The sequence below is a fragment of the Phodopus roborovskii genome, unplaced genomic scaffold, assembly GCF_943737965.1.
Source record: "Phodopus roborovskii unplaced genomic scaffold, PHOROB, whole genome shotgun sequence".
NCBI lineage: Eukaryota > Metazoa > Chordata > Mammalia > Rodentia > Cricetidae > Phodopus > Phodopus roborovskii.
In genome coordinates this window covers 1,493,306-1,506,762 of record NW_026125546.1, presented here as the reverse complement: position 1 = coordinate 1,506,762, position 13,457 = coordinate 1,493,306, and the positions used below count along the sequence as shown (strand labels likewise).

The following is a 13,457-nucleotide window of genomic DNA, read 5'->3' as shown; positions in this document are numbered from 1 at the left end:
GCATTTTTAAAAAATCCACTCTGATTAAAGGTATTTATTTGCTTGCGTGGTATTCATTGTTCCTTGTGGAAAATTTAAACATTAATATCAACATAGAAATTTCAACTTTTATAGGTATGTATACTGGGAAAGGCAACAATAACAATGAAAATAAATGAGAGAAATTAGGATTTCAGAGAAAGAACTGAGTTTAGACAAATGACAGTCCCTAGATTTTGTCCCTCCCCCACCTCTTGTACTGACCACGCCCATTGGCGCATGGGCACAGGTGCAAATGTGTAGGGTAAGCTAGGTCTGGGGTCTGGGCTCACTCCCTTACTTTCTGGTCAAGTTTCAGAGAGCATCCAGGTGACATTCTTGGAGCAAGAACTCATGGCAGTCATCTGCTTGTTTGTTTGTTTGTTTGTTTGTTTGTTTGTTTTCAGGACAGGGTTTCCTTTGTTTTGGAACCTGTCCTGGAACTCGCTCTATAGACCAGTCTGGCCTTGAACTCAGAGATCTGCCTGCCTCTGCCTCCTGAGTGCTCCACAGATCATTCTAATGCAGACAATTCTTAGTCGACATTCTCTTTTTGTGGATGATTCTAGCCTGTGGAAACTGACAAAGCTAGTCAACACAATTGGCTCCTTGTCAACTCAACACACACATACATCACTATTAAACCATAACTTTTTCTTTTCGTTTGTCCCCAAGATCTCATGTTAATATCATGTTATAAAACACAGTACAACTTTAAAAGTCCTGCAGAAAAATTCAACATTTTAAGTATTTAATGTTTAAATAAATGTCTAAGTATTTAATTAAAAGTCAAAGATATAATAACTCTAGGCTTAATAAAATGCAAAATAATTTACATAGTTTCTTATTCCAAGAAGAAAGAGCCAGACCATGGTTACAATCAGATCAAAGTAAAACCAAATTCCAATAATCTAAATAGTTCAGAGTCTGACAGTTAAAACTCTTGATCTTCTGGGTTCTAAAAAGCTTGGGTAACCTCAACTTTGTGGTTCTGCCATCCACAGCACATGCACCTTATCTAGTAGGCTCAGACTTGAGTCATTCCATACCTGCCATTGTCATTGGTGGCCATCCCATAGCCTGGCATCTCCAGAGTTTCCACTGCAACTAAGGCTGTACCTTCATAAATGGCCTCCCAGTCTTTTTATAGGGAGGTGTAAACTCCATCACACTGTCAGCCTCAACTGACTTCCATGAGTCCTCCATACTTTTAAAACCAATACCATGTAGGGAATTCCTACACATTACCAAGTTCAGCTAGTGATACATTCTTGGATCTCTGCGAACCTCCGCTCTTAGGTGCTGAACCTTAGCAAATATGTCCTAGAAAATTTCACAGCGCTGCTGCTCTGGCATTAATCACAGCTGATTGTTTTCAGCTCCAGCTAACCAGCATAGATTGTGCCAGTAAAGCACAGGTTCACTTGCACAGATTCTTAATCAAATATATCATACAAAAGACCCTGATAGAGGCTTTGAGGGACTCTCAAACTTCCTTCTGAAACTTCACAAGCCATGCCTCTAACGCCTTCACTTATATCAACTTTCTTATCTTCCCCATTCCCACAATAATAGCTCATTAAGTTCTGAATCCTTACACTTGATAGCTTTTCTAACCCGAAGCTACAGAGTTTTCACAATATTTCCCAAAACAACATGGTCTGTTTCATCATGTTCCCCACATTCCCTGAATTCCTGGTTCCAGTTTCTTCCCTAAAGAGCTCTCTGTTGTTGTGATTAACACCATGACCAAAGGCAACTTGGGGGGAAAAAGAGTTTATTTTATGACAGAGGTCAAGGCAGAAGTTCAGGCAGGAACTGAAGCAGAGACCATGGGAGAACATTGATTACTAGTTTGCACACATGGCTGGTTCAGCTAACTTTTATACTCTATACCACCACCACCACCACCACCACCCACTGTGGGCTGGGCCCTCCTGCATCAATTAGCAATTTAAAACATTGCTCCACAGCCGATCTGATGGAAGTAATTCCTCAATTGAGGGTCCCTTATCCCAGGTGCCTCTATTTTGTGTCTAGTTGACAAAAACTAACCATTACACTGACTATTATCATCTACCATACTAACATCTTGAGTTTGGGTTGAGAAGTTATGTGATAAATGAAGAATCTAAATGAAGGGTCATTTGAGGGCTCTCCAAGAAGGTAAGTTTGGCTACATATATGAAATGGTAGGAAGAAGAGAGCAGGCACCACTAGGGAAGACTCTTAACCTGGTTGAGAACTAATCCCTAAACCAAGTCTATAGGTTATAGGAACAGAGAGACTATCAGAATGTAATGGCATTGTCTGTTTCTAAGTCTCAAATACAGTTCATTCAAATACTGTTCAAGGAGAGGCATAGGACAGAAAATAATAGTCATGATGTTAATTTCGTCTCCAGAAATCTTAAATGATACAAGGAAGGATCCTTCAGCTTTCCAAAATTGCTAAGACTTAAACTACTGAGTTCCCTTTGCATTCCTTAATATATAGCTTCCATTTCTGATTCATAGTTATTGCTGCAATTTGCCAGGCAGTGGATGAGAGAAGCTTCCCTTACAAGGAACACGGTCCATTTTTGCTCACACTCACAGCTTTTTGCCTACATCCAACTGAAAGGGAGGCCAAAAGATATAGATATAGATATAGATATAGATATAGATATAGATATAGATATAGATATAGATGTGCATAGTCATCAAGTGCCTTGCTAAAACTTGGAGGCAGGTACGCTATTATAAAATGGTAGATGGTACAAACATGGTAGCACACAACTGTAACCCTAGCACTCAGGAGGTAGGGGTAGGAGTAGGAGGGTCAGGAGTTTGTGGTCAGCCTGGTAAGTGCAACACCCTGTCTCAAACAAACACAACACAGAATTTTAAAAAATTAAAAAAAGGAAAGGAAGACATGTGAGAAAGGAAGGGGGCGGAGGGAAAAGACAGTGGAATCTGGACATGTTCGACTGTAAAACTTAATGGAGGATAACTATAGGTAAATAAGACATTGCTTTCTACATGAAGTCTTATGACGTCTTAGATACATAATCAGCTTTGGATTAGTTAAAGAACTTTCCAGCTGGGGAGAAATCACTGCATAGCATAGAACCAACACAACATTTGCCTGATCAAAGAAACCGACTCACAGGGACCAGAACAAAGAACAGGCTGATGATCTGGAGCCAAGTGAGGAAAGTGTTTCAAGAGAGAGAAGCAGTCGGCTGTGTATGATGTGCAAGCCTGAAGTCTTAGTCAGTGGAACTGGCAGAGTGACTATCATTGCTGACCTTTGGAAAACCGCATGGTAGGCATGAAAGACGAAGTGGAATAAATTCCAGAAAGACAGTAGAAAGTGGGATCAGATAGAGCAAGTACGATCCTGTCCTTTGAGGAAAATGGAGTGATTTGAGCATGTCAAGTAGCCTCAGCAGAAATGATGAAGCTAAAGACACCCAAACAGAAAAAAAAAAAAAAAAAAAAAACAAAACCCCACAAAAACTCAAGCGGATAATGTCATGTCTCACAAGAGCAGAGAAAACATGTGTTCCCTACATATGTCTGCTAGAAGTGTGATAGTGATTGAAGAAGGGTGGTGAGACAGTGAACAATGGGGAGCGGTGCTTTAGAGATCCCTGCCTAATAGTTTTAATTTTTTTCTGAAGTAATAAGTAAAGTCATGTATTGATGGAGTTGTCTTCATATGGCAGGTGCTGATAAAGCCATTAAAAATGTGAGGTCGGTCTTACTCATGTGCAGACATATGTACCATGCAAAAAACAACTAGAAGATGGGCATGATCATGCTGAAGTGATGGATCTTATGATTATATTCTCTTGATTATACTTCATGCTCTTTAAAAGCAGGAGTCAAAAAATGAAATACATTTCTCGAGCTCGTCCTCTTACCAAAACGACCAATCACTTCCCACTCTGCCCACAGCCAAGCACAAGCACACAAGCATAGGCTGTCAGCCAACTGAAGGGGATCTATGTCAGAGAGGAAACACCTGCAGCATCACTCAGGCACCACACCCGAGAACCTTCATCACTCACTGGATCAGTCACCAAGCTTTGTCCACCTCACTTTCTGAATTACCCCCACAGGCAGTCTGCTTGTCTCCTTACCACCGGTTACTTGACTCTTCATTATCTTTTACTTGGCTATGGTACCCTTCTAGCTCTCTGTGGAAAAACTGGTTATCCCACTACCTTTCTAAAACAGCCTGTGCAAAGAAGTAAGCTAATTTTTTAATGCATTTCTAATAAAACTTCTCAACCTCTTCCTATGTCCTTGATTTATTCATATAGTAGTTTCCCCTTCACCTTGATGGATGTGTATAGAGTTCATCAGTAGACACGCCAGTCCGTGATTAGTGTCAAACTTAAATATACTATATTTTTCTATTAATATATAGGTATTATAAAGTCTTATTTATAAATTAGGCACAGTAACAACAACAATAATATAATATAGTAGTTATAACAGAAACAGTTGTCCCTTTGTCCTCACCAGTGATGCCAAAATCTATATATCCTCAACTATTCTATCTTGGTGTGATATTGGCAAATAACTTACATACATTCTCTGTACTTTAAATAATCTCTAAATTACATATACTGGAGTACATAATGTAAATGTGATGTGAAAAGTTAGTATCCTACATTCTTTAGTAACCACAATAAGGAAAAATGTACAAGTTTAATTAATATAGGCATACGCAAACATACATATGGAGATGCAGACAGATGAGAGACAGAGACACAGAGAGATGGAGTAATTTTCATACAGCCAGTCTAGCTCAAGTTCACTATATAGCAGAATCTGGTTTTGAACTCTTGATGCTTCTGCTTCAATCTCAGGGGGGTGTTGATATTACCGATGTGCTCCATCATGCCAAATTTTAAGAACATATTTTGATCTGCAGGTGTAGAGCTGGAGGAAAAGGAGACGCAACAGTGCTATAATAAAATGTATGTGAATCTAACCCTTCTTGTGATGATTTGTCAATATGATGCCAACATGATAAGATGAAATGAAGTGATTGATGTAGGCCTTGTGATGTAGTACTAGGCTACCAGGTAAGGTTTACTTGAAGGGTAAGCCTGACTGATTTTATAGCACAGAGAGCAGATCAGGCACACTGGAACAAAAGGTGCTCAGGGATGGACTGAACAGGACCCAGAAAACTTTCATCACACTCAGAAATCACAATTTACGAATCATTTATTTATGAGATCATCCATTCAATGTTTTCAGACTTTGGCTGACGAGTGGAAATCCGAACTTCATACAGCAAACCCACAGGTAAGTGAGGGACTCGTTTTCCCACTGCTATATCCTTTCCTCACCCAGCATTTTCTCTTTTTCAGTACTAGGTTTTTCTCTTCCAACTTTTCCTGTGTTTTACCTTTTCATTTATTCCATGTTTGTCTTTCTTAGTCTAGTGGTCCTCAAAGAAGCTACGTTGACCCCCGACCCACCCCGAATTGAGTGTTCTCAAGTAGTATTCAATTAGCTTAAAATACTACTCTGAAGTAGTATTCAATTAGCTTAAAAAACCCATCACTCTACAGGGACCATGTCTTTCTACTCATTTCTGTATCCCAACTTCTCTTGGTGTTCATGATAACCAAAGGTGAAAGCATGAGCCCCAAATCCTGAGTTTTCTCCTGCATCACTGGTCATTACTTTCCAGGGTTAATTAAGATGGATCGCATATGTTAAAGCGTGTGCACTTGCCTGGTCCTTGTTATTTAGCTCCTGAGAACCAAACAAACTCCACAAGCCCACGAGTCAAGAATGGCTCGCTTTCGGGGCTTCCGGGGCAGGGCCTAGGCTGGGCGGAGCGCTCACGAGAGAGGAAGGCGGGGACTTTAGTCTGTAGCTCCGCCTACGGGCGGACGACGGAAGGGGCGCCACGCGAGGGCGGGGTCTTCCCTGGGCGGAGCGCTGGGGAGGAGGGCGGGGCCTCCGAGCCGTGGCCCCGCCCCGGGGCGGCCCCGAGCGAGGAGAAGGCGGGGCTCGAGGCGTGGAGCTCGGCTTCCGAGGCCGCGGTGGGAGTTTCGGTCGTGGGCCCCGCGGGTGGCCCGGGTCCCCGCCCGCGCTCCGGCGGCCATCTTGCCGGCGCGCGGCTCGCGCGGCGGGAGGGGCGGCGTCAGGCCGGAAACGGCTGTGTGGCGGGGCGGCTCTCCACCTCCTCAGGTCAGTGAGTGCGGCCCGCAGCGGGTCTCGGCGTGGGCCCCGGGGCGGCAGCTGCGGCCGCGTCCTCAGGGCCCCGCCGGCGGGTGGCGTCCGGTCCCGGCGCCGGGCGGCTGGCGGGCCTCGTGTGGAGCCTCCGGGCGTCCGGCGGCCGCGTGGCAACCGCCCTCGGAGCGGCCGCGGCGGGTGTGGGACCGCGTCCCCCCTGCCTTTGCCGAGCGGCTCGCCCGGGCGACTGTCTGGAACGTGGGAGTCGCGACCAGATTCCTGGTTCTCTCGGAATAACCCCGGGGGTTCCAGTCGTACCCGGTTCCATTCTCGTTAAAGGGCCTGTCACCCCGAGAGCTCTGTTCTCCACCTGCACGAGTAATGCACATCCCTGAGAGGAACGAAGCCTCCCTGCCTTGCTGAGTTGCTCAGCAAGTGACTACTCTAGTTGGCCTTTTTGAATAACTATATTTTAACGAAAATAGGGACGTGTGCCGTGCCTTCATCCTGGAGATGGTAGTAACTGCAGATTTCCCGAAACTGCTACAGCGGTGAAGCCCCTTAAGAAAGTAAAGAGACACCCCCTCCCCCTCCAAGCATACGCTTTTATGTTTTGCGTTATTATAATGTTTTGGACTTGTGTCCAGTAGACACGTGAGGCTGAGATGTGTAAAGTACAGACTAGATTCCCTAGACTTAATGCAAAAAAATGTAAAAAGTTCAGTGGGTTTTTTTTGTTTGTTTATTTGTGTTGGTTGTATATTTTTAAACATTTTTGATTTGATAGGTTAAGTTAGAAGATACTTAAAATGCCACTTGTTAGTTTTGAAATGTGCCTGCTAGAGAATTATAGACCATTGCTCATTGTATTTCTTTTGTATAGTGGTGAACAGAGACTCTGCACGGTTTTCATTTGTTGAGAAACCCTGGAAGGGAAATGACTACTTAACTAAATCCAAAGGTGAGGACCTAAATTATTGCAAACTCCTGCCTTCTCCACGGATTCTGCAGTGTCTCCCAGGACTGTTTGAAAGAATATTAGGAATACCAACATCTGTGTGAAGCAGAGAGCTCATCGTCTTGGATGTTAGAACTTGGTGGGGTGGAAACTAGGTAGATTTTACTAACCAAGTCTTAAGGGATTGGTAAGGGTCTGAGTTAATTAAGTGGCAAAGAATTTCCGAGTCTTTCTTTCTTTCTTTCTTTCTTTCTTTCTTATTTATTTATTTATTTGATTTTTCTCTCCAGATTCATATTATGTATGTTAATGAGCAAGAACCCATCCTTATTGTGGGTTAGATTTCTTCAGGATGGTTATAGTCACATTTTTCAGGCCCATCTTCGTAATGTACAACCTGTGTGGTAGCACCAGCCTACCATTAGAATGGCTAGAGTTTAAGTCTCTACTGTCACTATGTGACATTCTTCTTTTACACTGGGTCCTGTAAAAAAGGGTAGCTGATCCCTTCTTTCCACAGCACTTGACTAAGACGGAAGCTGACAGACCTGGCACAGGAACCACACCATCTGTTCTTGACTTCGTTCCCTCACAAAATGAGAAAGACTTATTAGTTCCTTTCTAACTCAAAAGTTCTGTGATTTCTTGTGTGTTACCTTCAGAGGGAAGAGTTCATTTTAGCTCCCTTTCCAGGTTACAGGCAGTCATTTTGGGAAAGTCAAGGTGACAGGGACTTGAAGCTGCTAGTCACATTACCTTTGTAGTCAGGAGCTGAAAGCAGTAAATTAATGTGTGCATGCTCACTGCTCCACTCTCAGACAATCCATGATTCCTCCACCTATTGGAATGGTGCTGCCCACATTGTGTTGTCTTCCTCCTTTGCTTAATATAATTGTGATAGTCCCTTTTAGACAGGCCCACAGGCTGTCTACACAATCCCTCATTGAGATCCTGATCTGGTGATTCTGAATTATCTGAAGTTGGCCATTAAAACTAACTCACATACACTAACTCACATCTGTTTTTGAGACAGATTTTCTGTCTCTGAGGTTGACTCTGAATTAATTCTTGATCCTCTTACCTCCACCTCCCAAATGCCAAGATTACAGGCGTACACCACTACACCTAGCTTACAGTAACAATTGCATTTTTGAATTGTATTTTCTATATGTAATCTAAGTTTATTTTTGTTTTTTGTTTGTTACATACTTTATATCAAGAATAAGTTTACAATATGGAATTCTAGGTTAAAGTGTGTTTATATTAGTATTGAGTTCTTTTTCTTCTTTTCGGGGCCTTAGCAAGAATCTCAAGTCATGTTTATTAAGAAGCTGCCTCTATTTGTGAGAATATAAGTGTGACTGTTATTCCTTACTCCAGGGTAGTAGTTTTCAACATTTCTCCAGTTGTGATCCTCAAACCATAAAATTATTTTTGTTGTAATTTTACTACTGTTATGGATCATGTTGTAAATATTTTTTGGAGATAGAGGTTTACCAAAGGAGTCCCAACCCACAGGCCCAGAACTAGGTGGTATCTAGTTTTTCTTTTTGACATCTTAGCTAGTTCCTATTACATGATTTGCTTCCCTTCTTCCTCATTTTTCAGTATTCAAACTCTTTTCTATTGAATGTGTCTATTACTAGAATGCAGCTTTGTTAGATGACCCTGTTTAACACTCTATTCCCAAAGTTGAAAATAGTGCTTGGAACACACAAGGTGCTAAATAAACAGTTACAAATAAATAGAATACAATGTATTAATTTAATCTTTTAGGATTGGGTTCTTCTGTCACTAGATCAATTATAACAGTGAGAGCTTTGTTCTTGACTTACAGCAAGGTTCCACTGCTAAAAAGAAGTGTTGATTCCTTCTGGGGTAGGAAAGGGTGGAAGCATGAGGAAACAGGTAAAACTTTGAAGTAACAGTTGTGCGAAGTGTTCAGGGACTCCCTGAACACATGCGTTCATTAGACAAATACTTACTGTGTACTTGAAGTACAATGGAAAACCAAAGATATTTCACCTTTGTCTTGGAAAACATAATCTAGTAGAAGAGACTTAAATGGATTAAAGAGAAAGAATATTATTAATTGAGAATATATTTCTAGACAGGAGAACATGGCTGATTATAAAAGTTTAGGCTGTTCTCTTAGTCAAGAGTGCTAGGAGTGTAAGGTGATTGGGGAGAGGAGTGGATTTCAGGAACTGAAAGAAAAACAGTGTAGCTAAAACACAGCAAGTAGAGTATGCCAGAAGGTTAGACCAACAGGTAGAAGCTGAAGGTATTCACAGATTGGTAAACTATTTAATTATGTAAGCTGGTTGCTCGTGTTGTGCGATGATTATTCTGATATGGAGAGATGATTTAGTGTAGTGCTTGCTACAGACTCTTGTGAAAACCTGAGTTGAGATCCTCAGAATCTGTGTGAGAAACAGCGTGGTGATGTAGAACTGTAATTTCAGCACAGGAGAGGCTGTGGAGAGCACAGGAGGGTCCCCTGAGTTTGCTGGCCAACTAGTGTTGCCAAATCCTTGAGCTCCAAATTCATTAAGAGACCTTGCTTCAAAAATAAAGTGTACAAATTGAACTGGGTAGGTTATCTTGAAAAAATAAAAAAAGACAAGACCTTGGGAGGCGTGAGAATGAAGGGATGTATTTTGGAAGAGTAGGGAGTGAATATGGTGAAATTACATTGTGCATATGAAATTCTCAGAGAATTGCTGAACATGTTATATTAAAAAAGAGGTAGAGAGTGATAGAACATGAACTGTGACCTACAAATATGTACACACCTGTATACATAAACCATACATGCTCACATTTATGCACAACATAAAGGTTATCCTGACTTTTAAAGGTTTGTAGTGGAAAGATAATTCAGAGAATTGCTAAGCTAGTATCACAGACTAGAAATTATATGTTCTCATGCCATTTATAGTGCCTTGAGAATATTTTCAGTGTAGTATCCTGAATTGAGGCGGGAAAGAGGTACTTAACTGGTATAATCTAGGAATAAGGAAAGGCAAACAACAAACTGGAAAAGGAAATAAAAAAAGTAAAAGTGGTATTAAGGATATAATTGAAATGACTGAGAGCTCCAGAAGTGTTAAAGAAGTAAATCCAATATAAGAATCCCTACATACTTTTTTCTAATCATCTAAATTAGATGAGAGTAGGAAAGATGGTGCAATATAGTTAAGAGCACTCTGCTCCTGCAGAGGACCTGAGCTCAGTTTCCAGAACCCACATCAGGTGGCTCACAGTAGCCTGGAACACCCATCTCTAGGAGATCCAACACCATTTCCTGGCCTTTAAAGGCACTGCACTCATGTGCATAAACACTCAGACTTGCACATATACACATCCTTAGATGTTTTTTAAAAGTTAAATATTTATGAGATTTCATACACACAATGTATTTTTACCGTATTCACTCCCTACTCCTCCCAAATGCATCCCTTCCTTCTAACGCTTCTCAGATTCTTGTCTTTTTTATTTTTTTTTACGATAACCTCCAGTTCAATATGTACACTTTATCTTTTTAAAATATTTTTAAAAGTATTTAACTTTTAAAAAATTAAGTACACACTAAGTGTATGAAATTCTGTATTGGGAATTCATGTCTAAAATTTTTTTCAAGATCAAGAGTTACAGAAATTATGTGTGAGTTGAATACTTACCAAAGCATATCTTTACTGGGGATGTATGGTAGTCCATACCTGATATTTGGAGTAGATGTAGGTAAATCATATGTTCACTTTTCTGAAAACTGAAACCTGGTTGTACAAATATAATTGCAGTGAAATTTGTAAATATTTTGTAAATTTGTATCTAACCTAGTAATTCTTGCAGCCACTTGGAAATACTTACTATTTGCATCCTCTCTTTACTATCAAAACAAGAATTTTAAAAACTGTTCCAGTTTTAGTCAAGACTTATCTAGCCTTATAAAATTTAAAACTAAGAGCTTCTAATGGTCACTTAACTCATTTTTCATGTGTACTGCTGATTATAAAGTAATTTTTAAGTAAAACACAATCAAGCCACTTTAATATATTTTAACATATACTAAAATATAATTAATATACTATACTCATGGTTGTTGAAACTACTGATGAAATTAAAGTTGTTCATATTTTAAAAAAGAGTCAGCTTAAAGAGAAATAGTCAGTAGATTATAAGTAGTTCATGAATGCATAAAATCTGGGAAGTACTAATCTAAATGACATTATTATTGAATAGATGAGAAGGTCATCCTGTTACTAATTATAGCAAAGTTAGAGTCAATCTTACATCTCCTTTGTACATTTCAGTTTTTATTCTGCTGTAGAAGTTTGGTTCTTACTGTTGAAAGATGAAAACATCAATGTCCTAATGTTATACTTTAAATTATATTATACACATATAGTAAAATTAGTCAAAAGTAAGTAAGTTAACTAGCACTCAGTAGCTCTCTGTGGCTGGGAATTCCCATGTTTGCACAGATATAGAACACTTACCATTGAGGAATGTTTCATTGAGTGCTGCTCTAACCAGTGCTTAGGGATGCGATTCATACATTGCTTAAGTTTTCCTTTTCATGGGTATGGCACTTATTAATTTACTCATCATGGTGAAGTTATTATAACCTGAGGTTAAGTTGAAGGCACCAGTAACTGTATAATTAAGATAATTCATCATGGGAAATAAAGCTGGGATAGGGTTCTCATATTCCTACTAGATCACTTTATTGGAGGAAGTGATTATTCTTTCTCCATTTTTAATCAAATGAATATTATCTGAAATCTGTAGGTGGAGAGAAAAATATAAATACAGAGAAGAAAAAAAGGGTACTTGGTTGAGAATTCAACTGAAGGATTGTTATTTGTTGATATTTTAAACCTCTTACTTTTAAACACTTTCAGTGAATGGACCTGACTGGACTTTTTGAGCCTATCAATAAACATGAGCGGTACCAAGCCTGATATTTTGTGGGCACCACACCAGGTTGATAGATTTGTTGTGTGTGACTCAGAACTGAGCCTTTATCATGTGGAATCGGCTGTGAATTCAGAACTCAAAGCTGGATCATTACGTTTATCTGAAGACTCTGCAGCTACATTACTATCAATAAATTCAGATACACCCTATATGAAATGTGTTGCGTGGTATCTCAATTATGATCCTGAGTGTCTCCTGGCAGTTGGACAAGCAAATGGTCGAGTTGTACTTACAAGTCTTGGTCAAGATCATAACTCTAAGTTTAAAGATTTGATAGGAAAAGAATTTGTCCCAAAACATGCTCGACAATGCAATACCCTTGCATGGAATCCACTGGATAGTAACTGGCTTGCTGCTGGTCTAGACAAGCACAGAGCTGACTTTTCAGTTCTGATATGGGATATCTGCAGCAAATATACTCCTGATATTGTTCCCATGGAAAAAGTGAGACTTTCAGCAGGTGAAGCTGAAACAACGTTATTAGTAACAAAACCACTGTATGAGTTGGGGCAAAATGATGCTTGTCTATCTCTTTGTTGGCTTCCAAGAGACCAGAAACTTCTCCTTGCTGGCATGCATCGTAACCTAGCCATATTTGATCTTCGGAATACAAGCCAGAAGATGTTTGTAAATACAAAAGCTGTTCAAGGAGTGACAGTAGACCCATACTTCCATGATCGTGTTGCTTCCTTCTATGAAGGTCAGGTTGCAATATGGGATCTTAGAAAATTTGAGAAGCCAGTTTTGACTTTGACTGAGCAACCAAAGCCCTTGACAAAAGTAGCGTGGTGTCCAACTCGGACAGGTCTGCTTGCCACTTTAACAAGGGATAGTAATATTATTAGGCTGTATGACATGCAGCATACACCCACTCCCATTGGGGATGAAACTGAACCCACAATAATTGAAAGAAGTGTTCAACCTTGTGACAATTACATTGCTTCCTTTGCATGGCATCCAACGAGTCAAAATCGAATGATAGTTGTGACTCCCAATCGAACAATGTCTGACTTCACAGTTTTTGAAAGGATATCTCTTGCCTGGAGCCCCATTACGTCTTTAATGTGGGCCTGTGGTCGTCATTTGTATGAATGTGCAGAAGAAGAAAGTGATAATTCCTTAGAAAAAGATATAGCAACAAAAATGCGCCTCCGGGCTTTATCAAGGTATGGACTTGATACAGAACAGGTATGGAGAAACCACATTTTAGCTGGAAATGAAGATCCACAGCTCAAGTCACTCTGGTACACACTGCACTATATCCTTTGTCTTGTTAACATTTTGAAGGAAACTGGGTAAATATACTGAAT

At 40.2% G+C, this 13,457-nt stretch overlaps 1 protein-coding gene across 1 annotated transcript in view; it reads left to right on the top strand.

Moving 5' to 3' along the window:
• Positions 1-6,076: 6,076 nt before the first annotated feature.
• The window catches only part of Mios (meiosis regulator for oocyte development), a 28,602-nt gene continuing 21,221 nt past the window's right edge, over positions 6,077-13,457 (top strand). Inside the window, exons 1-2 of the mRNA XM_051177128.1 lie at positions 6,077-6,221; positions 12,072-13,405. Of these exons, the coding sequence (XP_051033085.1) occupies positions 12,112-13,405 (1,294 nt within the window). The 5' untranslated portion in view covers positions 6,077-6,221; positions 12,072-12,111. The remainder of the gene's footprint in view (positions 6,222-12,071; positions 13,406-13,457) is intronic.